At 34.4% G+C, this 26,193-nt stretch overlaps 1 protein-coding gene across 3 annotated transcripts in view; it reads left to right on the top strand.

Moving 5' to 3' along the window:
• NUP37 (nucleoporin 37) overlaps window positions 1-26,193 on the top strand; it is a 42,404-nt gene that overhangs the window by 7,552 nt on the left and 8,659 nt on the right. For all 3 annotated transcript variants that reach the window (XM_036106200.2, XM_036106280.2, XM_036106333.2), the window contains exons 3-6: window positions 2,074-2,198; window positions 5,607-5,679; window positions 7,235-7,329; window positions 24,698-24,788. In XM_036106200.2, coding sequence (XP_035962093.1) covers window positions 2,074-2,198; window positions 5,607-5,679; window positions 7,235-7,329; window positions 24,698-24,788 — 384 coding nt within the window. The remainder of the gene's footprint in view (window positions 1-2,073; window positions 2,199-5,606; window positions 5,680-7,234; window positions 7,330-24,697; window positions 24,789-26,193) is intronic.

Genomic DNA, 26,193 nt, shown 5'->3' with positions numbered 1-26,193 from the left:
GCTGAGTCGGTTAAGCGCCTGCCTTCGGCTCAGGTCATGATCCCAGGGTCCTGGGATCCAGCCCCACATAGGACTCCCTGCTCAGTGGGGAGCCTGCTTCTACCTCTCCTGCTCCCCCTGCTTGAGATCGCTCTCTCTCTCAAATAAATAAATATTAAATATATATATATATATATATATATATATATATATATATATATATATAAATGATTCTCAGTTCATGGGCTGTACAAAACCAAGCCATAGGCCAAATTTGGCCCAGTCGTAGTTTGCCACCCTCTGCTTTAGATAGTTTAGTGAGAGTTTATTGATGCTTCAGTTTTGGTTTTTGTTTTTCTGAAAATATCTTTAATACAGCTTCATTCTTGAAAAACAGTTTTGTTGTGTTTATAGTCCTAAAGTTTTTTCTATCATTGTTTTGAAGATCTTATTCCACTATCTTTATGCATTTTGTTTTGAGAAGTCTAGTGCCAAGAAGTCTATGGTGGTTCTAATTCTTTTATAGGAAATCTCTTGTATAGGAAACCTTTTTTTTCTGGTAGCTGTTGCTGAAATCCCCACCCTCGCCCTGCTTTCTTCTCTCTTCCTTCCTCCCTCCCTCTCTCCCTCAATATGTATATACACATACACACTATTATTTATCTTGAGAGTTTGTGTGTGTATTCTGAAGTTGCACTATGTTATATCTGCCTACAGATTTCTTTTTATTTAAGCTGCCTGGGATGTATTGTTCTTTCTAAATACATATATTGGTGTCTGTCATCAAGTATGGAGGATCCTTTGCCATTATCTCTTCAAATACTGCCTTTTTTCTCATTCCCTCTATTCTCTCCTCTACAACCCAAATAAGATACATGGTGGAACGTCTCACTGAATCCCTTTTAACTTTTTTTTTTTTTTTTGGTCTTCTCTTTGCTCCATTCTGAGTAATTTTTTCAAATCTGTATCCCAGCTGCTCTAAGCATTGATTTTTTTTTTCCATTGTGATATTTTAATCTAAAAGTTTTGTTTGGTTCTTTTTAAAATCTGCCTAATCTTTGGTAATCTCTTGTTGCTTACTCATACTTGTTGTGTTTGTGGTTCTTTGTTTTCACGTTTGAGTGCATGTGTGTAAGATCATATTTGATTGAACTATATCTGTGGGAACTTTTTGAGACCTGGGTAGGGGTAGTTCATCCAAAGAGAATTTGCCTTTGTCAGGTGCTCTGGGCCACTACCAACATATGACCATTTTGAAATCAATTGTCATTTTCTGGAGCACATAATGTGAATTCAATCCCCAGACTCATGTTACGGCCAGCTAATGGTCGAGATTTCTCATAAGTGGCTTTTCTCTCTTAGCCTTCACCTAAGGTAGATATTTTGCATGGCACTTTTGGTTTGGGTTTTTTTTTTTTCTACTTCCCCCTTAGAAGACCTGGATCTATGCAGAAGTCTCCAATCATCCTTCCTTGTGCAGGCACTAAACTTTGTCTTTTTGCCCTGCAAACTGAAGCTGTTAGTTTTTGGATGTGGACAGAAGTACTTAAGATAGCTGCATTATATTATTTTTATAATGGGAAAGTTTTTCAGGTGATTATCCCTGTTTCCAGACCTAAATGACTCTTCAAAATTCATTTTTTTTCCTCATCTTCCCATGAAGATAAACTGAAATCATTTTAGTAATACCAAAGCAGGTAAATATACTGGCTTTAATTAAATATCTAAACCAGAATCCTATATCCAAAAGACTAAATTAACCAGATTGTATTAACATATTCATTATTCATAGTCCATAACAGATGAACAATTTGTAACATCTTACACATGTATAGTGCCATATATAATACTATATGAAAATATGTTTACTGTTTGTTTTTAGTTGCCCTAGAGAGTTTTCCATGAGGCTTAGACAGTTTTAGCTATTTTTGTTGTCATTGTTAAGCAAACCAGTTAAATCTCAATATCTAATCTGTTTTTGATCTTCTCAAAAGAATATATATGGCCTCCTGATAAAATCTTCATTATGGTAAAATCAGAGTATTATAGTGTTTGTTCTCATAACTTCTTAAAACATTTACTGTGTATGCTTAGGAGGAAGAAGCAGATATTGAAGGAATTCAATATAAAACACTACGAACGTTTCAGCATGGAGTCAGGGTCGATGGTATAGCTTGGAGCCCAGAAACTAGACTTGATTCATTGCCTCCAGTAATCAAGTAAGTTTAAAAATATTAAGTGCAGTATTTATTAATGTTCTTTGTTTTAAGTGATCTGAAGCCTTTGATCATAAGGACTTTTTTTTCCTCCACTTCCATTTTCCCCAGTTTCAGTATTAGATATTTTAACATCGGCCATTATTTCATAACTTAGACTTATTATCTGAATTTGTGATTTAAATACGCAACATGGCAGTGATGCCTTGAGTATATGTTGGGGCCTGACTACAAAGCTTTTTACTTGAGTTTCACCTGAATCGTTTGAAGTCTACACAGATTCTTCACTGAGTTCACCACTTACTGAAAGTACAACTCTGTTGAAGTAAGTAAATTTGATTGAGTCATTAATGAACCTTACTGCTGCACACACAGGCCAATATCACATTTTCATGTTTAACAGTACATAAAACTGCAATTCTAATCCTTGGGCTTCAGTTCTTATGAAAACGTTTGAAAAGAACAATTCCTTTTTGAGAAAAATCTTGACAATACCTGCTGAGGCCTTCTTCACAACGGCAATATGTGTCAGGTTGTTTAATGTTCGTTTAAAACACTAACCTCGCTTCCGCAGGTACCAAATCTAAAAGATATGCCTTCTTTTAGTAAACAATATAGTAGCCTTACTGAGCTAACCTAATTTTTTTAAATTAAGGGATAATTCACATATAGTGAAATTCTCAACTTCTGAGGGTACCATTTAATCAGTGCTGACATGCATACACGTGTGTAACCCATATGCTGGTAATACATAGCATTTCTGTCACTTCAAACGGTTCTTTGTGCTCCTTCCCAGTCAATCCTTACACCCCATCTTCTGCTAAAGCAACTATTAATCTAATTTTCAGAAATTAGTTTTGCCTATTCAAGAACTTCATGTAAGTGGAATCATACACAATGTATTTTTTGTGCCTCATTTGTTGTTGTTGAGATTTATTCATGTTATAACTACTGGTGATTCTTTTTATTTTTGAAAAGTATTCCATTACATGGTATAAATACCACTATTTGTTTATCCATTCTCCTCTAAATAGACACCAGGGCAGTTTCCAGTTTTTAGCTATTATGACTAAAGTTGCTACGAGCAACCCTGTATACGGGTCTAGTAGATACATGGTTTCATTTCTCTTAGGAGTAGAACTGCTGAATCAGAGAGTGGTTGAATGTTTTTTAACATTTTAAGAAAGTACCAGTTTCCATAGTGGTTCTACCATTTTATATCCCCACCAGTAATCTAGAGATGTTCAACTTGCTCTACCAACTCTTCAGTATTGTCAGTCTTTATTTTAGCCATTATGGTTGGGACCACAGTGACACTTCCCTGATGACTCATGATTTTGAGCACTTTTTCATATGCATTCTATTTCCTATCTAAAGAATATTTGCCTGCAACAAGATTGAAGATGTTCTCTTTTCTTCTAGAAGCTGTACAGGCCTTAGCTAACTGAATTTTGAATAATCCACACAACAGCACTTGTTAACATACGTATATCATTGTCAACAGCCAGTTTGCTGTTCATTTCCTTTTATATTAAAAAAAAGGTGTTCACAGAATCTGGAGCTAAACGAGTCAGTCTCTGCATTCTCTAGCAGATGTTGAAAGCTATATAGTCTTCCATGGTTCTGCTTGGTGCCTGTTTTCCTGTCCTCCTTTTAATGGATATGCTGTATTGTTTCATCTTTTTTGTTGTTGCTTTTTGATAAGTGGTCTCAAATTTTCTTTAATTCTGCAAATATATATGATAAATTCAGAATATTAACCAGCCATCAATTTTAAAGACAGTATTTTTAGAACAAGCTGACAGCACAGTTTTGTTTTTAAATAAATTATATATTTTTATTATAAAACTATGTATTTACTATATCAAATTTGGAATATACAATAACATTTTTAAAGGCTGTCTCTACATTCAGTATCCTATTTTTTTCATAAATAATTTTACATAATTGTGACTAAACTATATTTGTATTTCTTACTTTACTTTTATATATATATATATTACAAGTAAATACTGTTTTTTTCATGACTAAAGATTGATCTATCAAGATGACTGAAGTATAACTTGGTGTCTATCTTATCATCATTAACTTTTAACTTACAGCTAGAAAGAATCCATTCCTAGTGTTTTATCTTTAGCATTTAGTTGTCTCAGTTCTACTCTCTCTCTGTTCATCCCCACTTGCTTTTCTTCACACTTGCTGGAAAGTAACTCTTCACCTTACTTATGTTCTCTGAGGCTTTATGGTTTAATTAAGGGATGGTGTAAATACACTTACCACATATAAACTCAAGCAGCAAAGTTTGGAGAAAAGTGGAACAACACAAGGTTTGCCATAAAGTTGTGTGTGTCTGTGTGTTTTTTTCTTTTAATAAGATTCTTTAATTATTTATTTATTTTTTTTAGTAAATAATCTTTGACCCCTGTAAGTCCTTTGTTCTCTGATGTTTTTGTTTTTTTTTTAAAGATTTTATTTATTTATTTGAGAGAGAGAATGAGATAGAGAGAGAGCATGAGAGGGGGGAGGGTCAGAGGGAGAAGCAGACTCCCTGCTGAGCAGGGAGCCCGATGCGGGACTCGATCCTGGGACTCCAGGATCATGACCTGAGCCGAAGGCAGTCGCTTAACCAACTGAGCCACCCAGGCACCCTGTTCTCTGATGTTTTTACTGAACTTGGCCTTACTCTTCTACTAATACTTTATAAACCTTTTTGCTTGAGATATTTCTTTTAAAAACCTTCTAAAGTAGCCTTTTTCTATTTTAGAAATGATATTTTGGAGAGAGATTTTTAAATGATTTCTTATGACGTAAGTATGAGGAGATCTACATTAGGAGACCTCACATTAGTAATGTTGTTGTAGCAAGTCTGTTCTAAAGTTTTCTCTGAATGGGAAATATGAATACCCAAAACAGTAATGGGACAGATTCAAAGGAGAAGAATTAGGTAGATAAGCTTTGCTTTTTAGTTTTTCTTACCTTTTATTTGTATGTTATGAAATAGAGCATACATGCCAAAAAGTGAAAAAAAAGTACATGCGCAGTTTAACATGACTGTTGTAAAACAAACACCCATGTAATATCACCCAGGTCAAGAAATCGAACATGCCCAGCACCCAAGGTCCCCCCTGTGCCCCTCTCTAATCAACCTTCTCCCTTCCTCTTAAAGATAATTAATCTCATGATTATTATGACAGTCATTTTCTTGCTTTTTAAAGTTTTATCAGCTATGTATGCATCCCTAAAACAATATATTTTATTTTTCCTCCTTATGAACTTTGATATAAGTGGAATGATAATATCCTTTTTTTGTCCTGCTTTGTTCACTTAACATTATGTATGTGAGATTCATCCTTCTTTCTGCTTGTAGCTCTGGTTATTGATTTGTGTTGGTTTTGTTTTTTTTACTTCCAGATTTTGTACTTCAGCTGCTGATATGAAAATAAGATTGTTTACTTCAGATCTTCAAGATAAAAATGAATACAAGGTATGTTGACAAATATAATTCATAACTCTTTATTTTAAAACATTATTTTTGCCTTTTTAATTGGATTTATCTCAATTTAAAATGACGTTTAATTAAAATATATAATTCGGGGCACCTGGATGGCTCAGTTGGTTAAGCGACTGCCCTCGGCCCAGGTCATGATCCTGGAGTCCCAAGATCGAGTCCCACATCGGGCTGCCTGCTCAGCAGAGAGTCTGCTCCTCCCTCGGACCCTCCCCCCTCTCATGCTTTCTCTCTCTCTCATTCTCTCTCTCAAATAAAAAAATAAAATCTAAAAAATAAAGTATATAAAGGACTACAGATTATAAATCTGATATCATTTATTTAAATATTAGGTAGGCACAGCAAATGAGGGAGATTTAGAAATTCACATTCGGGTATAGTAGGAGTATAATAGACATGAACACACATAGAGTTGAGAGTCAAACTTCAAGAGAACCAACGATCAGCGCAGCATATAAGGTAGGGTGGGGTTATAAAGCACTTAAGAGCACAGACACAGGAGCCAGACTGCCCAATTCTATCACATTAAGAACAGTGTGACCGGTCAAGTTCCCAATTTCTTTGTGCTCAGTTCCTTATATGGGGATAATCATAGCATCTGTCTCATAGGGTTATGAGCATTGACTGAGGTAATTCCTATAAAATAGGTAGAACAATGTTTTGTACATAGTAAGTCCTATATATATGTTTTCTATTAGTATAATAAATAACGCTGTAAAATAAGAGAAAGACAAATACTATATGATCTCACTTATAGGTGGAATTTTAAAAAGCCAAACTCATAGAAACAGAGAGTAAAATGGTAGTTGCTGGGGGAAATGGGGAGATGTTGGTCAAAGAGTACCAAACTTCCAGTTAAAAGATAAATAAGTTCTGGGAACCTAATGTGTAGCATAATGTGCATAGTTAGGGTTAGGGTTAGTATGGGTTATATATTTGAAAGTTGCTAAGAGAGTAGATCTTAAATGTTCTCACCACAAAACAAAAATGGATTTCTGGGTTGTTGTGATTATGGGCTTCTAATACTAACTTGTCTTCAGTGCTGGCAGTCACATTGAGGAAGTGAATAAAGACCTCATAAGGTGAAATCCATACTATATTTATTAGGCACTGAGTGTGCAGAGCAGTAGGTATGAGTTAAAAAGTTGAGGGGGCTCTGTTTCAGTGCAGTGCCCCTAGAAAGTTCTTCAAGCTTTAATTTTTATTTAAGCTTTATGTAATAAGTAAGAGAGGAGGTGAGATGAGGACAGGTACAGTAAAAAAGTATGTGTGTGTTTTTATAAGAAATGCATACTAGAAAAGAAAGATCAAGCTAATAGCAATGTGTTGAATGATCAGCTTCTTTCCAAGATAAACCTTCCAGAAAAGTGGGTGTATAAATCATGCTTTAAAAATAGCAGATTGCTTAAGAAATATTTATAGAAAAGGGAAGCATGCAGTGAAAGCTTTTAAGGCAGTGAAGTAAAAATATTAGGTGGAAGTACTGTAGATTATTTTCCTGTATTCTTACTACCTTTTCCCCTTATGTCAGGTTTTAGAGGGCCATTCAGATTTCATTAATGGTTTGGTGTTTGATCCCAAAGAAGGCCAAGAAATTGCAAGTGTGAGTGATGATCATACCTGCAGGTATGTTGCTTATGTTAAAACCACATTTTTCAATTTTCATCCTATTTTAATGAGAATTACATTATAAAAATCACAGAAAATTTAACTTCTGTATATACTCCATAAAATGTTGTAAAAGATACATACTTTATTTAAATTGTAAGCATAGCACAAACGTGAGTTTCAAAACTGGTGACTTGAGTTCTCATCCCAGTTAATGGAAACTTCCCTCTCTGCCTCTTATTGTAGAGTTGTACATTTATGAAATGTAAATATATATTGTGTCAAATTCTCCAATATTGGGTAAGATCAATAAGATGATAAAAGGCAATTGCCGTATTGTCAAGTTATTTCACAGATCCTGTCTGATAAGTTAATGTTTAAAAATCAATTGCAAATCTCATTTGCTAAAGTAAGACTCACAGGAAATTTCCTGTTTTGACAAATTTGGAAGTCTCTATATAAGGTTTTCTGTAGATGTAATGCACTTCAATATCCTGTTCTTCAACCCCACCCCTAGTTTGGAATGGATGAGATAGCTATGACATTTTTAATAGTGCCTAAAGCTGGAGAATATCACAAGTAAAGAGCAAGATAAAGAGCAAGAGTAGGAGGTAGAAATAAGCTGAGGAGTCAGGAGTGAAATGAGGGAATTCTATAGGAGTGCCAATTGCTTCATTTGCTTTAACAGTACTGTGAGAAAAAAAAAAGAAAAACCACGGCTCTGCTATTTTACATAATTTTAATGTTTGATAAGACTATGACAAAATCATTAGTATTCATAAATACTTGTATACATATAAAACCATTAAATATGTGTCCTTTCACACTGGAAGTAAAGCCACTGGCTACTTTTTAAATTTTAATCATAATAGCTCATCTTTCTAAAGTTATAGAGTCATAGGCCATTATTCTTTATGTACTGCCTATTAAAATTTTCATGTCAAGGACATGAAAGATTTACATGCCATTAAGATTTTAGGGCCTCGAGTGTTACAAAACCAAGTTTGTATAGAGACCTGAAGAGTGAATGGGACCATTTTTAAGGTAAAAGTTAGATTAGATCACTAGATATAAATAATGACATTTTAGTTCTCTAACTCTTGGACTTTCCTAATCACAAGCGTTTGGAATAATGAAACCTGAGAAGAGGGAAAATGAGTGTCTTTGCAAGCCAAGGAATAGCCTGTGAATAGTGAACAATAGCCAGAGACCTGGGATTACATTCAGTGGTCTGATTACTTTTTTCTTGTAGTAGAATTTTGGGTTTTTGTAGACTAGTAAAATTGTCCTAAAATTTTAGGATTGACAAAGGGTTGCCAACTTTTTATTTTGTCAAGTAATAAGAATTTTAAAAGGTCTACTGCCTTCTATTATTACCATCATTTTATGAAAGTAAGAACTTTATTACTCTAAAAAGGAGAAAGGCTTAGCTTCAAAGTAAGTCCTTTAAATAAATACAACTTTTTTTTAAAAAACATACTGTGTTGTCCCTAATTGCCTTATTTTGCTATGTGGTTGATGATGTTATTGTTCAGCAAATACTTACTCTCCCTCGCCCTTCCTATGGAAGGAGGAGATTTTCCTCACACCATTGGGCTTAGCCATGTGACTTGTTTAGGCCAACACAATGTTAGCAGTTACGATGCAAGCAGCTATTTAAATGATTTACCTGGTTTGTCTTAACCTACTGTCCTCTGTCTTCTATAAGATGAGCATGTCTAGATAGCTACTGGTCCCACAATGAGAAACGCATGGAACAAATATGGACCCATCTGGCATTAAGAAATAGAGCTTCCCACAGACTCATGAGCAAGAAATTTATGCTTATTTTTGTAAGCCACTGAGGTATAGGGGTTGATAACATCATTTTAGCAATAGCTGGGGAGCTAAATTTAGAATTCATCAGCTTAGTTCGCCAAACAGAGGTAAAGGACGGTTCTGATTGCCATTAAAGTCAAACCTCTTGGGCCAAAAGCAATATAGATAAGACTTTTAAAAGAAATAGCATAAATCAAGAAGTTTAAGGAAGAATAGTGGGTATCATACACTTTCATAGTAACAAAGGAAAGAAGGAATTCTGAGAAGACTACAAGAGAAAAACATTTCAGTATAACTGTCTTCATTAATTCAAAGTATAGAATTGTCAAGTTACTAATAAAGATACCACCCAAATGGCAACTACAGTTTGAGCAATGGAAATAGCTATTTATATCCTAGGAATCATTCCTATCACTATACTAAAGAAATGCCTACCAATTAGTTTGGGTCTGCATGTTTCACTTGTTCACTTGGACAAATAAAATCCTTGTCCAATCATAGGCAAAGCCTATTTCATCTTGGGAGTAGTTTTATATGCAGGTGATACCATGCTTAAAAAATACATGATCAGTAGAATAACTAGACTGAAGGTCAACAAGAAACTATAGGATTTGAACAACAACAAACAACTAGACCTAACAGACATATATGAAACACTCCAAACACTTTCAGATTCAGCAGAATATACATTCTTTTCAAGTGCATATGAAACATTCTCCAGAATAAGCCGTATGTCAAGCCTAAAAACAAATCTAAATAAATTTTAACAGATTAAAATCATGCAGAGTGTCGTCTTTGACCACAGTGGAATAAACTAGAAGTCAGTAACAGAAGAAAAATTGAAAAATCTACAAATATGTGGAAATTAAATATCACCCTATAAACAAAGAAGAAGAAATCATAGGGAAATTAGAAAATACTCTGAGATAAGTAAAAACGAATATACAACAAAATTTATAGGATGCAGCAAAACAATGCTCAGAGGGAAATTATGTCTGTAAACACCTACATTAAAAAAGAAGGGGAAAAAAAAGAATAACTTGAATCAGTAACCTCAGTTTACACCTTAAAGGAGCTAGAAAAAGAACAAAAGAAACCCAAAGGTAGCAGAAGAAGGAAAATAAAGATTACAGAAGAGATAAACAAAATAGAAATAGAAAATTATAGAGAATCGGTGACACCAAAAGTTGGTTCATATAACAAAATTGGCAAACCTTTGACTAGACAGAATGCTCCAGTTTAGTAAAATCAGAAAAAGTGGGACATTACTACCAACCTTACAGAAATAAAAAAGATTTTAAGAGTGTATTATAAACAGTTACACACCAACAAATTCACCTAGATGAAATGGTAAATTCCCAGAAACACAAAAGTCCCAAAACTCAAGAAAAAGCAAGAAAATCTGAATAGACCTATAACAAAGAGATTGAGTCAGTAACCAAAAACTTCCCAACAAAGAAAGCCTAGGACAAAATGCTTCACTTGTGAATTCTACCAAATATTTAAAGAAGAATCAATACCAATCTCTCAAATACTTCTGGATAATAGAAGAGGGAACATTTTCTAAGTCATTCTATGATACCAGCATTATCTTGATACCAAAGGCATCACAAGAGAACTGCAAACCAACATCCCTTACAAATATCGATGAAAAAAATCCTGAACAATATCTATTTAAAACTAGAAAGCTCTTAGAAGATAACATAGGGGCAAATCTTTATGACCTTGGATCTGGCAATCGTTTCTTAGATATGACACCAAAGGTGAATATAACAACAACAAAATAGATATAAATTGGACTTCATTAAAATTTAAAGCTTTGAGCATCAGAGGACACTGTCAAAGAGTAAAAGGAACTCAAAGAATGGGAGAAGATATTTGCAAATCATAACTGATAAGGGTCTCGTCCAAAATATATGAAGAACTCTTAAAATGAACATTAAAAAGACAAAAGACAACCCAGATAGAATTGCTGGGTCATTATATTGTACACCTAAAATTAATATAACACTATATGCTAATTTTGCTTCAATAAAATAAAGACAAAATGGACAAAGGACTTGAATAGACAGTTCTCCAAAAAAGATATAACCAACGAGTACATGAAAAGATGCTGAATGTCATTAGTCATTAAGGAGATGCGAATCAAAAGCATAATGAAATATTGCTTCACACTCACAAGGATAGATAAAAACAAACAAAAGTAGAAAGTAACAAGTGCTGGGAAAAGTGTGAAGAAATTGGAACCTTCATGCTCTGCTGGTGGGAATGTAAAATGGTATAGACACTGTGGAAACATTTTGGCAATTTCCTCAAACAGTTAAACATGTGACCCAGCAATTCTACTCTGAGGTGTGTATTCAAAAGAATTAAAAACAGGTGTTCTGGGGCGCCTGGGTGGCCCAGCCGTTAAGTGTCTGCCTTCGGCTCAGGTCATGATCCCAGGGTCCTGGGATCGTGCCCCACATCGGGCTCCCTGCTCGGCAGGAAGCCTGTTTCTCCCTCTCCCGCTCCCCCTGCTTGTGTTCCCTCTCTCGCGGTCTCTCTCTGTGTCAAATAAAATCTTTAAAAAAAAAAGGTGCTCAAAGAAAAATTTACAAAGGAATATTCCTAGCAGCACTCTTCACAATAGCCAAAAGGTAGAAACAACCCAAATGTCCATCAACAAATGGGTAGATTAACAAAATGTGGTATATCCATATTTTGAAATACTATTCAGCTATAAAAAGGAATGAAGTACAGATACATGCTACAAAATGGATGAAACTTAAAAAACATTAGGCTAAGCAAAAGAAGGTAAACGTAAAATATTCTCTGATTCCATTTATATAAAATCTCCAGAATAAGCAAATCCATAGAGACAGGACACACACTAGTAATGTTCAAAAGCAAACATTAGTGGTCAGCAATAGTGGGGGTGGGAGGGAATAGGAGTGACTGCTCAATGGGTATAGTGTTCCCTTTTGGGATAATCAGAATGTTCTAGAACTAGAGAGTGGTGATGGTTCCATAGCATTGTGAATGTACTAAGTGGCCCTGAATTATGCCCTGTAAAGTGGTTAAAATGGTGAGTAAAATAAAATAAGTGAATAAAATGTCAATAAAATTTTTTAAATACTAAGCTTTATTATGTAAAATATTATAGTCTGTACAAAGGAATATTACATTACATACATAACAAAAGAGACTATATAATAGGAGCAGGATTATAACATGGATTCTTAAAATTTTGTACTAGAAAGAACAGAAGAAATATTTCTCTCTGACTCAGTGCCAACTTAAAATAATTTTTAAAATAAATATATTTTGATCTATACATATTTTCTACTGTTTGACTTTGTCATTTCCAAGAGAGACACAATATTATAATTAGCTAGATTTATGGCCTTAGGGACATCTTTTCAAAACAATCTATCCCCTGAACAGGTTCATAAGAGTTACGTATTTTATTTAAATTGCTCAACTCTAAATCAGGATGAAGATAGTTCTTACTTATACTAGTATGTTAATCTATGGATTAAAAAATTGTCACTTGTTTATCTCATTATAAAGAACAAATAAATGTATTGAGAATAAATTAATCTATAGACTAGTTTGTTCAGTCAGCAAATAATCAAACATCTCCTGTGTACCAGGCACTGTGCTAGGTACTCAGTCATCACTGACTTATTTTTTTTTTTCTTTCTTTCTTTGGAGTGTTGGGACAGTAGGGGAAAGAGGAGAGGAAGGGCAGGGGGAATCACTGACTTAGTTTTAAACCTGTGAATAATCATTTCAGAACCATTTCAGGCTTCTCCAAGACTGACAAAGGTATTTTATTTTGTATAAATGAATTACAATATTTTTTTTAATATTTATTTATTTATTTGAGTGAAATAGAGATAGTGAGAGAGAGCACAAGCAGGAAGGAGGGAGAGAAGCAGACTCCCCGCTGAGCAGGGAGCCCGATGCGGGGCTTGATCCCAGGACCCTGGGATCATGACCTGAGCCGAAGGCAGACGCTTAACCAACTGAGCCACCCAGGTGCCCAAATGAATTACAATGTTAATAAGCAAAGTATTACTAAACGTTTTATTGAGTGCTTTACTGTATGTTAACCACCACTCTAATTACCTTACCTATGTAAATTTAATTAATTTTTACAACAACTCTGAGATAAGTACTGTTTTATGCTCATTTTACATGATAGGGATACTGAGAGGCTAAGTAATTTGTGGAAAGGGATAGAGCTGCTGTTAAGTAGAGGAACAGGCATATCAGGCAGTCTGGCCCTAGTACCTGCATTCACCTGCCTGAGTGACTATTTTCAAGTTTATTCTGAGAAGATGGTATTCATATCTAAAAATATTTTAGATCTTTCTTACTTCTCTATATTCTGTAATATAACTTCATTAATTCAAACTGTGAATCAGGGTGTTACTCATAGTCTGAAATGTTATAGAAGATGATAAATTTTATCTAAGCTTCCATGTAGTTTTAGTATTCTGTGATCTATGCAAGTTTATAAGAAAATCGAGTTCTCATTTAAGTTAGCAGTTCCTTATCAGGCCTAATATCCCCCTTTTAAAATATTTTTTAATGCCAGCTATACAGTCTTAAACTCATGAAAATATAAGCTATCAAAGTATAAAACCATCAGAAATAATTTTAGTACCTTAATTGTACTATACATTTCTATAAAAAGAAAACAAATTGTTATAGAATAACATTGCAGTGTGTATACTCAGTATACTTACGTATACTACATTAAGAAGACATAGTGAGATAGTCTTTGTCCCTCTTTACAATGAATAAAGTTGAATATGAGAAATATAAGATGACAGGAAAATGGAAGGCAGAGGCAAGGCTGGCAGTGCAGTTTCAGGGATATGGTTTGCATAAGGTACAATGTAAATAGTGCCATCTGGAGTTCTGCAGTGTCATAGCCCTGAGTAAAGCTATGGTTATTAGAATAAAACTCATGTCAGTAGTAATAGAAGAAAATGAAAGAGGGATATAATGTTTCAAAGTAGAAATAACACAAGACAAATTATAGAATGTCAAGTTGAAAAACTAAGGAAGGATAACATTCTTGCAAATCAGTCAGTTTTTATATGGATAATATCAGAATAATTCACTGTTGTGCCATGTGATGGAATACTAACAAAGGTTGCAAAAAGTATATCTTCTATCTTGAAACACCCCCACCTTTTGAGGTATTTCTAAATTTCATTCTCATTTAATGAATCAATCCATTTAATCTTCAAAAACCTACGTGGTAGGTTTTCTTGTTACTCCTTTTACGTAGAGGGGAATTCCAGGCAATCTAGCTTACTCATTATGCTGTTTCTACTTTAACACTCTAAGTTTTAGTCTTTTTATATTATTGAAAAGGCAGATATTCAGATTACCTGTGTGTTCTGATCAAAAGCAAACATTATGTAGGGCTTAATAAAATGGATAGAAATGTAGTTAGAGTCATGTCTACAGAAGTGTTATCTTTTGCTTGTGAAGAATTTATAATTTTTGAGATACCTTTGCTAAAACATTCTAGTGCCAGTTCTTGAAATGAAGATGTCATGTTCCTTCTTCATCCTTCATTAGCCCAGTTTATAGATGAGGAAGAAGAGTAAAGAGAAACAGACTTTTGTAGAGGATAAGGAAAATTATTCTAGAGGAGACCGCTCTGGCCTGTGCACTAATAAAGTATTTTACAGGGTCAGCCTTGTTTTACCGCCTTAGCGTCATCACAGCATCTAGAAGGATGCCCTTGTGGCAGGTACTCAGTGAGCGGGCGAAGGAATGAATACCAGTCTGTACCTGTCACAGCATCTTGCCACCACCAAACAAAGCATCTGACAGGAGATGTGTTTAAGAAAAATCCGCAGGTAAATCATGGCACTGCTAGCCATTCAGCCTTATGTTTGATACCATTTCTTTTGTGGTCCCTCATCGTGTCCACCATATTCAAATACATATGCATACACACATAGACATGTATGTCTATGCGTATGCACAGGGAGATGTCAGTACCGGTGCTCATAATTATGACCCAGCATTATCAAAGGAAGGTTAAAATTACTATAATATTTGAGAAGTAAATAACTGCATATTCATTTAGAAAAACTAATCATCCCATACCTCCAAAAGAAGGTAAAAATGGTATTTAAGTATTTGATAGGTTAAGCTTATTATTTTAAAAACTCACTAACACAGAACATCTTATTCCCAGTCAGTGCCAAATAACAGATGTTCTTGTATATTAAAAACAGTACCGTTCTGTAAGAACAAGTCAGATCAACAAGTATTTATTAAACATGTTTAGTATAGCCAACATTTAGTACTTTGGGAGATATAAAAGAAATAGAAGACCCAGTACTCACTGTAACTACAAAGGATGTCAGAAGTAAATCCCTTTCCTCCTCCCCCCCCCAATAAGTCTTTTTAAATATTAGATAAAATTTATGGTGAAGGAAAATTGGCTTCTAGAAACCAAGGAATTCTTAGTTTAAGACTAAAATAATAGAAACATGTAATGTGCTATTCATTTGGTCTATAAAACATGGGATATTAGTAGCTGTCATGTTCTAGCTGTCATCATTTTTAAAAAGAATGGGAGAGGGGTAGCATATAAAAAATAAGATTTTTTTTTTTTTAGGAATATAATCAAATCATTGGATAAGGGAATACTAAATTACCTAAGATATTCACCAAGCCAGTTGTACTGTTTTTTGAAAAATTGTACAAGAGGAAAAAGAATGTTTATCAAATGTCTTCTGTGTACCCCATGCTAGCCAAGTTCTTTCCATATTACCATTGTTCATGTACATTTGATAGTCTTCAAAATCCATAGCTAAGATGGAGTGCTCCGACACCACCCCCACCCCAACGGGGATCACAAAATATGTGATTTATTTTAAAAATAGTCCTTGCAGGAAACAGAGAAGGGGACTGAGAACCAAGCGTTCCTTGGGAGGTTAATCCCTATTCAGGAGCAAATAAACTGTGCCTAAATAATTCCAAGTACAAAGTGAAATCAGGAGAGTTTATATTCTTTATTATAATGTTATGGTTAAATAATTGCAGAAATAAAATTCTCTGCTTATCTTCTAAAATTCCGCGTAATTTTTGTAACATTTTGAATCAAGATCAATTATTGCACAGTTATAACCAGAGCTTTAAGAATGGGATAAATAAAGTTTGTGTTGGGTTTGGTAGTAGTTTACCTCCAATGAATGGAACGTAAGGATTCTGTGTCTTTATAAGTACTATCCAAAACTTATACTAAAATCTGTTCATCACATTTGCAGACCTTTTTTAATTCAATGCAGTGAAATAGTATGTTAATGCAAGATTATAATAGAGTAAAAGTTTTAAAGTGATGCAAGATTTTTCTAAACTTTTATATGATCGTGTACTAGTCACACTATGTAATATTCAACTCTTTGTTCTCTCTCATGTCCCCTTGTAGATGAAATACAAAACCAGTATTTCATAAAGTGTATTACCATATCAGTGATTGCAGTAATTTAAGCTTGTTTTATGTGGCCCTCGTGTGGTTGCAGTAAGTGAATTGTATAAATGAGAATCAGATCCATAAACGTTTTTCAGGTTTATTTTGAAAGCTCGTTTATGTCACTAATAAGGACTACTTTCCCTCATTTACAACATAAGAGTCAAATTTTAGGTTATAAAATATATCAAAATTTTTCTTGGAAATAATGAAATGCTAATATTTCCTGGATAATATTACTGGTGTTTATGTTAGTTAAAGGGAAGGTCCTTTTACTCTGAATTCCTTGAAGATGAAATCATTATATATGATCTGTTTGAAAACTACCATATGGTATTTCTTTGCAGTTGAGAGTTTAATTTTGAGGTTTATTTTTAAATATCACAAAATTTCTCACAACTCCTATCCTTCAAAAATCTGTCTGTCTATGTAAGTTGTTAATTATCCCCTGGGGCAGCCTCAGCTAGTTTCTCACCTCTGTGATGATAAACTTGTAGTCTCTGCTGAATTTGTTTATAATTTCAAGGAAACAAAATGAAGCAACGACATGTGAGCTTGTAAGATTTTTTTAACTCTTCTAAGGCTTTGTGAAGATTTACAATAGTAGATTATTTTATGTATGGTATAGTTGGTTTATTAGTGTTATGTTTGAAACAGGCCTCCTTTGTCTCCCCTCTAAAACACCCACAGCCTTTGATTATTGACTCTATTTTTGACTCATTATTTTTTTTATTGAAGGATCAAATAATAAGCAAATGCAATTATCTCTCATTTTCCTCCTTATAATTCTTACACTCAAGTCAATAAAATTTCTGGTAATCCATTTCTTTTATCATTAATAGTACATTAATACCACTTGCTTAGTAGTCTCTAGCATTTAAAAAGACAAAGCAAAATTAGGCTAATGTTATTTCTCAACATATGTGAAATACTGACACATACTGAAAGTACCCTATACAAAATTCTTATTTTATACTATCATGCCATTTTGTAAAAGGCTTTTGCCCAGCTGACAAAGTTTATTTATTCACCACACTAACCTATCATACCCACTGTCAAGATTTGCCCATCTAATCCCTAGATTTGTGCCTTCAATAATGTGGTTTCCCACCTCTGAACTCCTTTTGCACCTAAAACCAGACATTTTAGCACTAAATTACTTTGTAATTTGTTTCACTTCTTCCTAGTTCTACATTCACTTACTAAGGAAATATACTGTTTTCCCTTTTCTTTTTTTTAATTATCCAGAACGTAACGAGTAACTTAGTGATCGATTATTTGGAAATGGGAAGGGAAGATCTTCATTTTATTATCACAAAACTCAATGAAGAAAGTGTTTGTTGTCTAAGAATATTGGAAGACCCTTTCTTGCACCCAGTAACATTGTAAAGTACCTCCCCTTCCTTTTTTTTCTTGCTTTCATATTTAATTAATCAGTAGTGATTCATGTGATCCAGTCAAGTCTTTTAGAAAGATTACAGTTAGTATTTTTTGCTTTACTGGTTAGAGAAGGCCAAATGGATACAGATGTGTCATTTAATGTCATCCATTCCTCCTTTTGTCTGTGTTGTCAGAAACATTTGGTAGCAGAAATTTCCTTCTACAGTGAACTCCTTAACAGACAATGAGATGCCAATAAAAAATGGAGAACAAATAAAAAGAGCAGAGTATTACCCAGGAAATTTCCTTTCAAATCCTTAGAGGGAACAGCTCCCTCTATTAATTGTCAACTTAAAAGACCCTTGAGAATATCTAGGATATCTCCAACACCCAATTTATGGGACCTTTTTATTGATTGAATAGGACAATTACATTTAAATACAATATGGTAGGGATACTTAATGTTCTGAAGAGCACTCAGCCTGAAATCAGGCAATAATTTTAACAATTAACTACCAAAAGTAAAGTGTAATTCATAATCTTAGATCTGGACAGCTCTCCGTCTATACATTTTACAGCTAAAATCTAAGAGTTCAACTTAGGACCACAGAGTTGGGAGGGCTGGAGGTGTTTGTTATAATTATAGTCAAATTGGGTCAAAACTGTCATTTATTTTATTTTACTTGAAGAGGGATGCTATCTGTACTTTAGTGCTCTTTGATTTAATCTATAGTATTGACTTAATATGTCAGTAAATTAATTTTACCTTAAATCTTTTTCTTTGAAATTTCCCTTGCAAACATTTAAATAGGTATATGGTATATTTCATATAGCTCCTGATTTTTGGTCAAGATAATTTAATTTGGGGGCACCTGGGTGGCTCAGTCATTAAGCATCTGCCTTCGGCTCAGGTCATGATCCCAGGGTCCTGGGATCGAGCCCTGCATCAGGCTCCCCACTCCACGGGAAGCCTGTTTCTCCCTTTCCCACTCCCCCTGCTTGTGTTCCCTCTCTCGCTGTGTCTCTCTCTGTCAAATAAATAAATAAAATCTTTAAAAAAAAAAACATAATTTAATTTGACGTTATACTTTTATAGTCTATTATCTTTCCATGTGCTTGATTATGTCTATTAAGAAGGCTATGAATCGGGCGCCTGGGTGGCTCAGATGGTTAAGCTTCTGCCTTCGGCTCAGGTCATGAACCCAGGATCCTGGGATCGAGCCCCACATTGGGCTCTCTGCTCAGCAGGGAGCCTGCTTCTCCTTCTGCCTCTCTCTCTCTCTCTCTCTCTCTCTATCTCTTATGAATAAATAAATAATATCTTTAAAAAAAAAAAGAAGGCTATGAATCCTTACAGCTTTTCTTTTTTTGTGACATACCACTTCCCTGAAAAGTATGCTTCTGTGGTTGTAATTAACTTTAAGTAGTTTTATTCATTATAAACAAATTAATTAGCAATAAATTTGAAAATATTAATATGAATTTTCAAATTTATTATTTTTTTTTCCTGTTACAGTAGAAACTCTCTTATCTGACATGGTCTAAACCTATAGTTCGTTAAATAATCAAAAAGTCAGTAAACTCAACCAACAAAACTAAAAGACAACCTACCAGATGGGAGAAGATATTTGCAAATGACACATCTGATAAAGGGTTTGTATCCAAAATATATAAAGAACTTATACAGCTCAGCAGCAAAAAAAAAAATCCAGTTAAAAATGGGCAGTAGACATGAAGAGACATTTCTCCAAAGAAGACATTCAGGTGGCCAACGGACACATGAAAAGATACTCAGCATTACTCAGCATCAAGGAATTGTAAATCAGAACCACAATGAGATAACACCTTACACCTGTCAGAATAGCTAAAATCAAAAACTCAAGAAACAAGAAGTGTTGGCAAGGATGTGGGGGAAAAGGAACCCTCATGCACTGTGGGTAGGAATGCAAACTGCTACAGCCACTGTGGAAGACAGTATGGAGGTTCCTCAAAAAATTAGAAATAAAACTGTCCTGCAATCCAGGAATCACACTACTGGGTATTTACCCAAAGAATATAAAAGCACTAATTTGAAAAGATATATGCACCCCTATGTTTATTGCAGCATTTTTTACAATAGCCAAACTATGGAAGCAGGCCAAGTGTCCGTCAATAAATGAATGGATAAAGAAGATGTTGTGTGTGTGCATTTGTATATGTATAATATATATATTGTACATGGAGCTAGAGAATATAGTACTAAGCAAAATAAGTCAGAGAAAGACGAATACCATATGATTTCACTCATATATGGAATTTAAGAAGCAAAACAAATAGGGCGCCTGGGTGGCTCAGTTGGTTAAGCGACTGCCTTCGGCTCAGGTCATGATCCTGGAGTCCCGGGATTGAGTCCCGCATCGGGCTCCCTGCTCAGCAAGGAGTCTGCTTCTCCCTCTCCCGCTCCCCCCTCTTGTTCTCTCTCTCTCTCAAATAAATAAATAAAATCTTTTAAAAAAAAAAAAAAGCAAAACAAATAAACGAAGTGGGTAAAAAGTGAGAGAGAGACAAACCAAGAATCAGATCCTTAACTACAGAGAACAAACTGATAGTTACCAGAGGGGAGGTGGGTAGGGGATGGATGAAATAGGTAAAGGAGATTAAGAGTATACTTATCTTGATAAGCACTGAGTAATATATGAACTATTGAATCATTATTGTATACCTGAAAGTAATATAACACTGTATATTAACTACATTGGAATTAAAATTTAATTAATTAAATCTAGTCTAAAAATGTGGGTTAACTCAGGAAATCATTTTAAGAGACTGTCTACCCACCTTATTTTAATATACAACATATGAATGAAAATTTACCAATGTGCTAATTGCCGATTTTTTAATTTTAGACCAAGACCTTTATTTTTCTGTAATTTATGAATCTGTTGACGAGCACTGGACCTTTTTTTGCATGAACCACACCCATAGTAGTGTCTATAGTGAAAACATTTGCTAAGTATTCTTAATTCAAATATATCTAGACTTTTTACTTTGATCGCTTAATCTTTTGTAACTGACACACCTTCCTAATTTAAGAGCAATTTTAAGTTAGAAATTTACCTTTAGTTAGTTGCCATCAACTTAGTTTCATTGAAATAGCTCTTTCACATTCATATTGTATCAGCTTACATAATACTTATTGTGTAATTATACTAATAAATAGGCATGGGTTTTACACCCCTTACAGTGGTTTACTAAGCAAAAAAAAAAAAAAAAAAAAATTCCCTCTTGGTAAGTCTACAACAAATGTACATGTGAGCTTATTAGAAAACAGCCTTCTTATTCCTGTCAATTCTGCAGAGGGAAAAAGGAAGAATCTGTCAGAAGGAAGTCAGTTAAGAGCTTTGACTACACATTGTATTCACAACATTTTAAAATTTGTGCAAATTAATCCATACATAGATACGTGAAAATAACATAATATGCAAGAAAAAGGGGAGGATTTGAAAAATCTGCCTTACAAGTAAGACCAACTGAAAAGTTGCACATTTTGCCAGTCAAATAATTGTTTTTGTCGTAAATTTGTCAGAGAAAGTGTAGGTTTTTTTCTGTTGGTAATTAAAAGAAATATGAGAGGAAAAAAAGAAAAATAAGGTACGACCAGTCTGGAAAACTATTTGACAATACCCGCTAGAGTTTAACATATTTGTGAGCTATATAATCCATCAATTCCATGCTTAGGTATATACTCTGCAGGGGTGGGTGTGTGTGTGTGTGTGTGTAGGGGGGAGTGGGTGTGTGTCTGTATTCACTAAAAAACATACAAGAAGATTTATAGCAGCATTACTAACAATGACTATAACTGGAAACAGCCTAAGTGTCAACAGTATAAGTAAATACGTTACAGTGTACTTAATTAATGGAATACTATCTATATAGCAATGTGAGTGAACAAAGTACAACAACATGCAACAATGTTAGTAAATCTCACAAAATCTAATAAGTGAAAGGTGCCAGACCAAGAAAATACATACTATATGATTCCATTTTATGATGTTCAAATCAGGCAAAAGTACACTATGGTGTTAGAAGTCAGGATAGTAGGTGCTTTTTGTGAGAAAGCAAAGAAGTATGATCAAAAGGAAGCCCAAGATGACTTTTGGAGTTCTGGAAATACTGTTTCTTAATTTGGGTGGTATTCTCTCTGAGCTGTATGCTTAAAATTTGTGTGTTTTTATGATGTATGGTGAACTGCAAAAAATTTATCCAAAAAATAAAAGAATGTGATTTTATCTGATGGAACTAATACTAACTTCATGAGCCATGAAGTAACGACAGAAAAATGAGTTGAGCTCTACAAAGGGATTTGAGAAGAACTTAATTATGGAATCTATCAAAAAGGGAAATAAGACTTAACAACTTAAAGTGTACCATCTGTAGCTTATTTAGTTATGATAACTCATTTCAGCCCAATTTGTTGTATTTTGCATACTTAGTACTTAGATTATGCAACCACTGAGAATTATTTAATAAGCATATAAATATAAACCATAAATCACTTTATCCTAGTCCTGTAAAGTAATCTGGATCACCCGCCTCATTTTTAAGTCAGTTTTGTTTTGTTTTTTAAGCATCAAGTTCTGTCAGGATAAAATACTGTTTAAAAATTAGACTAAAATTTGGTTCATTGGACCAAATTAAAATACACTTCATTAATTGACCTGTTTTTGTAGAATATCCTTATTCATAATTTCTACCTCTTTGGTTTTCTTTATTTGAAAGAAAAAAAAAATCATGAAAATATTCTGATACATATTTATTCAATTTATATAATAGCAAACAAAAATCAAATACATATTAGAATAAGTTCAAAAGAATGGAGCCTTTAAACCATTCTCTCATGAGACTCACTGAATTTGCAAGACATTCCTACTATTTCAATAGTGGTAAAATATATGCTAGCCCAACACTTTATTATGCAAGAGGAATAGAGAAGAAAGAAAGAATCAGTTGCCATAATTAATAATCTTATTCATTGAGGGGAGTGAAACACAATTGCACAATTGTGATTCCCCTCTTCAATGAAATTTTAATTGTTTCCCTTGTATAGTAAATATAGATGAAAAGTTGATTTGGCAAGAGAAAAGAGTATGCTTCTAAATTATTTAATCAAGTAGATAATCATTTTGAAAAACACTTGTGTTAGTTTATATGTAACTGATATTTCTTGATTGGAGACCCTATAATTTCTACATGGGAGAAAAAATATTTGAAATAATGTGCTTTAGCACAGAATAGCAGCATTGTTCAATACATGTGTCTGCTGTTTTTGAAGTAAATCTTTCCCTATACTTTAAACGTACATTCCTTAAGTTTGTTGAAATTGTTTTATAGTCCCTACTGAGATATGAACTATAAACCCTAGAAGAAAAGGTCTAAGCATTCTAATGATCTGTCTTAATTCTTAATTTAAATTTTTAAAGACCAGAATTCTGTGGGTGCTTTGCCAACCACTCACCACTTCTGCCTCCTGCCATGCTAACTCTGCCATACTCTGGACCAGTGAGATATAACTAGCTGAGAGTGAAGGATGAACTGGACAACTAGCAGTCTGGGTGGGGGAGTAGCACTGCTCACAGTAGAGTGCCATTATTGAGATTTCTAAGTCTTGATCTCTACTAGGAGGTTGGGAAAGAAATTGAGATAGAAAGCCATGTCAGTGAGTAGCTTGGTCCTTGTTACTATGGATTTGTAGTATTAAGGAGAGGAAGAATAGGAGGAACCAGGTATCTGTTCCTTCAACCAACATTTAATCTGGTTTAATCTGGTAGCTTTCAATCAAGGCCACCTTTGGTAAGGAGAATTGGGGAAGTGAGCCAGATCAGAGAAGAATAGGATAAGAAGTACCCCTGGCATGGAAAGCCAAAAGCAGAAGGAATAAACAAGTATGGAAATTATCTCCCTAAATTGGGTGTGTGTGTGTGTGTGTGTGTGTGTGTGTCTGTGTGTCTGTGTGTGTGTGTGTCTGTGTGTGTGTGTGTCTGTGTGTGTGTCTGTGTGTGTGTGTGCGTTAGGCACCGGGCAGCAATTGTTATTGAAATGACTACTGAAGTAGGAATGCAACCTATTTAGTGAACTGGAAACTTCAAGATTCTGCCCACAAAATAAAGATTATATGAATAAAAAAAAAAAAAAAAAGATTATATGAATAATTTAATTTGGTTACTGTGTTACAGTGTTGCAGTGTTAAATTAGAAAATGTATGTGACTGTTTTTCCATGACTGAGTATGGTAAAACTTAAATTCTTCATACTACTTTCACATTTTCTAAAATAATTATGTTAGGGGCGCCTGGGTGGCTCAGTTGGTAAAGCGACTGCCTTCGGCTCAGGTCATGATCCTGGAGTCCCTGGATCGAGTCCCGCATCGGGCTCCCTGCTCGGCAGGGGGTCTGCTTCTCCCTCTGGCCCTAACCCCTCTCATGCTCTCTGTCTCTCATTCTCTCTCTCAAATAAATAAATAAAACCTTTAAAAAAATAAAAATAAATAAATAAATAAATAAAATAATTATGTTAGTTTTTTTTTAAACATATACTTTAGGTATAAATGTCTATATAATATAATCTCTAGTTAATAGCTTTGAATAAATTCATGAAGTGTCATTTTTTTAGTAGTGATATAGCAAAAATATTTAACATTGTATTCCTATTCTTTTATTAGGATTTGGAACTTGGAAGGAATTCAGACAGCTCATTTTGTTCTTCATTCCCCTGGAATGAGTGTGTGCTGGCATCCTGAAGAAACTTTTAAGGTTGTTATTTATAACTTAGCTTTCTTTTATTAAGCTGAAAAGACATAAACGTGTGTAATACATGCATATATAGAGGAGAAAAATCTATTACTTTTTCCACCTCAGAGACTCTAATTGTCAGAAATGCATTTGGACTAGTCTAGAATTCTGTAAGTTAAAAACTCTCTGTAATTAAGCTTTTATTTTACAGCCATCAACCATAAATGACATTTTTCAGAGTACATTTTTCCTGCCCTTTGGTAGATTGCAATCTAAAAACAGATGCCCAGACTGTCTAGTAGCAGTATTCATTAAAAAAAAAAAAAAAGGTTAAAATCCATGCTTGAAGCCATAATATGTAAACAGAAAGCATCTGTGGCATAAGGCAAATTTGAGCTAGCTGCAGTGGTATTCAACTCCTATTCAGAGTAGAGCTTTCTAAAATTCTAAAAATACACTGCAAGTTATTATCAATTGACCTTAATTCTTATTTCATTGAGAAGATAGGACTCATTCAACAAGTGTTCTCTCATTTGCCAGTATCTGCTCTTGGGCATCACTCTATTTCATCTTTCCCCAGAAGCTAAGAAGTTACTGTGTTCATCTTGTTAAAGTTAATTCTTTAGCTGTGTAGATCTCATGCCAGTTCCCTAGGCATCTTGCTTTTATAGCTGTCTAACGTCTTCATGTTTCTCCATTGACTCTTTTCTGTCCTCATACTTGCACAAAAAGATAAGCTTGATTAATTATAGCAAACACGTAGTACTAAATATACTTGGCCCATTGTCAGCATTTCATGTTAGCTCACTTAATCATCATGGCAACCTTATGAGATAGCAACTGTGATGACCCTCATTTAACAGATAAGGAAACCATTTCTGTCACTTTTATCTTGAAACCCTGCTCACTTGATCTTTGAAGATGCATTATTCTAGTCCTCTTGAGCATCTCTGCGTGTATCTTCCCTTTTTCCTTCTCTTCCAACTTTTCTTTCACCATGTATTTGTGAATTGTTGGCAGAGGTGGTTCTCGCCTACACTGTGCCCTTTAGGTGTAAGAGAGGATAAAAGAATGAATAAAGCCCCTGCCCTTAAGTTACACAATTACTGGCTTATAAGGAAGAAAAACATGTAAATACAGCAACACAGATTTTAAGTGTTGGAATTAAAAAATCTAGTAAGTAGATCCATGACATAAAAAAGGATTAATCAGGGCGCCAGGGTGGCTCAGTTGTTAGGCATCTGCCTTTGGCTCGGGTCATGATCCTGGGGTCCTGGGATCAAGTCCCACAAAAAGGATTAATCAGATCTGCTGATAGCCTTCACAGAGGAGGTAATCCTGAGCTGAGATGTCCCAGACTACATACATATGTTCTCTTAGCCTTGGGATACCATGAAACCTTGTTTCAGGCATGTTGGATCTTTCA

Source organism: Halichoerus grypus, chromosome 6, assembly GCF_964656455.1.
Source record: "Halichoerus grypus chromosome 6, mHalGry1.hap1.1, whole genome shotgun sequence".
Lineage (NCBI taxonomy): Eukaryota > Metazoa > Chordata > Mammalia > Carnivora > Phocidae > Halichoerus > Halichoerus grypus.
Note: the sequence above shows the minus strand (reverse complement) of the source record. Positions and strands in the feature narration are given on the sequence as shown.